Genomic DNA, 2,966 nt, shown 5'->3' with positions numbered 1-2,966 from the left:
TGATACAAATAATACAACAGGAAAACGGTGGAAAAATGAAAGAAGTCAAGGTCATGAAAGGAGTGAAGCATTTACAGTGCACCTAGCTCTCCTCATTCCCAGCCTTTTAGCAATTCAATTTAGTACAACAGTCAGTTGCATTATCAACTGGAGTATCTATTCGGAGATAGAATCTAGACCAATCAAAATGCTTTGTGCCTCTAAACCATGTAAAAAAATATAGGGGTTACAGAAGGGCATGCCCCCCAGTTTTAACCCATAATTTGATATATTTTGCAGTTAAGTTTGAAATTTTCTTAGAAAATAACTGATTTGCAACAGTTTTAGTGGCTAGCCTCCTACAGATCTAGAATCTAATCTAGATCTAGATATATCAAATATAAGTGTGTGTTCTGTACAGCAAACAATACGCAGTTTGATCCCCCAAAGCAGTGCATCTGTGTGCGAGAGTGCGTCTCAGAATAGTTCTTGGGTGCTCGCCGGAGATGTCTCCGAATATCTTCTGATGCATAAGGGTAGACTCAGACCGGCGTCGGGCCCGACGGTCAGACCGGACCGTTTTTCGACACAAAAGAAAGAACGCCGGCAGAACAGTAAGGACAGGTAATAAAAAAACGGCAACCTGCCAACACCAAAACCCAATGTCCCAGACCAGATGGTTTAGCACGCCGTCCGCCAGGCGAAAGGAGGTTAATTTTCGTAGACCTTGCCTCTATAAATTCAGTCCCCCTTTCCCGCCACGTTTTGTTGGTTTTTGTCTTGAGAGTGTTTTACAGCGCTCGCAGCGACGAAAACAGACGACAGAACATGAGAGCAGGAAAGGAAGTAAAAGGAGAACAATTTAAAGAAGAAAATTTACCGTCGCTGTCAAGTTTCGAGCTTGGGACCTATTGAATGAGAGGCAAACAACGTAACCCTACATCACGAGTGACACAAGAGCCCAGGTTGATGCGAGTCAATTTATATGATAAAAATTATAAAAATTAAACCGACCTCCAACCCCCCCCCCCTCCCCACCTTTCCAAACCACAACAAGAACAATAACTTTCTCCTTCTGACCTGCCACATGCCATTTTCCTCTATTAAAATCAAACTGATGTCTGATCATCGGGTACCGGTGGCGGTATGGGCGCCACAGCCGGCAAACAATCATCTGGTCGGGTCTGACCGTCGGGCCCGACGCCGGTGTGGGTCTAGCCTAATAGGGGGTGCCCACATACGTGATCGGGTCAGGTCGGGCCCATCGTGTAGTCAGGGCTAGCCAAATTAAGGGCGCAAAGTGGTCATCGTGGCACAAACCAATCAACAAGATCGGTGACCTACAAAAACAAATGCGTTTCGTTTTCTGGCCTGCGAATCGCGCGATCGGGTGGTTTGCAGCCAATCACAACAAGGCCGAGTCATGTGTCCATTTTGACCCATGAATACATTAAGAAGGTACTTTGGGAATTCCCGGTTTCGGTCTCACGCCTTTGACCGTCTTCTCACTTCTCACAATGGGTTTGGAGCCCTCATCAGCCTTGAGGAAGGAGACGAATAAGAAGAAGGAGGAGCACTACAGAGGGAGGGTGGTGAGAGTGACAGGGAGGGAGAGAGATAAGTTGAGATATATATATATATATATATATGCAGAGCCCTAGATCTATATCTAGATCTAGCAATGTTTACATTGCTATATATCTAAATCTAGATCAAGGTCTCTGAATGGGAAGTGAGAAATAGACAAGAAAGGAGAGAGACACTAGGCTAAAGCAAGCAAGCAAGCACTCGCGCACACACACACACACAGAGACAGAGAGAGGGAGTGCGGGAGTGCAAAAGTATCGTAGGCCGTTTAAATAATATGTATTCATGGTTCAAAGGTTCAGTCGATCATAGCCCGGTTTACGCCCTCTGTGTAGTCGCATGATGTACGTTAAAGGTTTCTCTACTTTAACGTCCAGGTCGTCGGGTACAATTGTGGCGGGGTTGTAGTGCGCACTGAACCACAAGAAAGCGACCGGACCCGATCGCGTATGTGTGCACCCCCTATAAAGTGTCACATTTCATTCCTGTGTACAATACTGCAGTCGGTAGCAGTAATATTCCGTAATTTGATTGTGTAACGAAATAAATTTTGACTGAGCGGATAAACAGCCTTCACAAATGAGATTCATAAGGGTGGTTGCGGTTCATAATATATGCTACATTTACTTACAAAACGTAGTATGCGTTTGAACCTTTGGAAGCATGCCGAACACTTGTCTTCCAAAGCTGAAGGGAAAAACAGTAAGTGCTGGCTCGACCTCTAGCCAGTGAAGCCGCCATGATTCGGAGTGCAAGAAATGGGCATTGAGATTTCAGAGTAACGTCCCTTGCCCTACAAGCCGGTCACTACGACTTGTTCGCAGTTCGCACTTTCGCACTTAAAGGGTCATTCAATTATTATTATAAGACCCCTGTTGCGCTGGTAATTATAGCCTAGATCATATTTTTAATTTAATGGATAGAAGCCTAACACTGGTCAACACACATTCAACCACATTAGGTTTAAGTCTTGCTTTTGCTAATTTAAGGTCACTGATTTCAGAAGTGGAATTTGTTGGGGTTTTTTGCAATATACGTTAAGTTTTTGTTTCCTAAATTTTCAAGTTGATTTGACAAAATTCAGGATAGTTCAATATAAAACTTGCTTCAATGAATCAGAATTACAAAAGTCAAGTTGCATCGTTATAATATAGATGACTGTTCATTCTTAATCAGTAATTAGCCTATCAATAGTAGAGTTATATTACCAGGTAGGACTATGTCAGTATTTCAATATTGTGCTATAGGCCCTAGATTCTAGACGTAATAAAGCATAATTACAGTATCTCCCCATGTCGCTTGCAGGGACGGCTAGTGGTTTGTAGAAATGACCGGCTGTAATTTCCATCGGTACCCCCCCCCCCCCTTCAAAACCGCACTCATACAACTACACACACACA

At 43.7% G+C, this 2,966-nt stretch overlaps 1 protein-coding gene across 1 annotated transcript in view; it reads right to left on the bottom strand.

Annotated features, from left to right (window-relative positions):
- Nucleotides 1–2,316, bottom strand: part of LOC101845351 (probable cytosolic oligopeptidase A) — a 27,239-nt gene extending 24,923 nt beyond the window's left edge. The window contains exon 1 of the mRNA XM_013086550.2: nt 2,198–2,316. Within this exon, the coding sequence (XP_012942004.1) occupies nt 2,198–2,307 (110 nt within the window). The 5' untranslated portion in view covers nt 2,308–2,316. The remainder of the gene's footprint in view (nt 1–2,197) is intronic.
- Nucleotides 2,317–2,966: the final 650 nt, after the last annotated feature.

The sequence above is a fragment of the Aplysia californica genome, unplaced genomic scaffold, assembly GCF_000002075.1.
Source record: "Aplysia californica isolate F4 #8 unplaced genomic scaffold, AplCal3.0 scaffold00478, whole genome shotgun sequence".
NCBI lineage: Eukaryota > Metazoa > Mollusca > Gastropoda > Aplysiida > Aplysiidae > Aplysia > Aplysia californica.
This window is presented reverse-complemented; position numbering and strand designations above follow the sequence as displayed.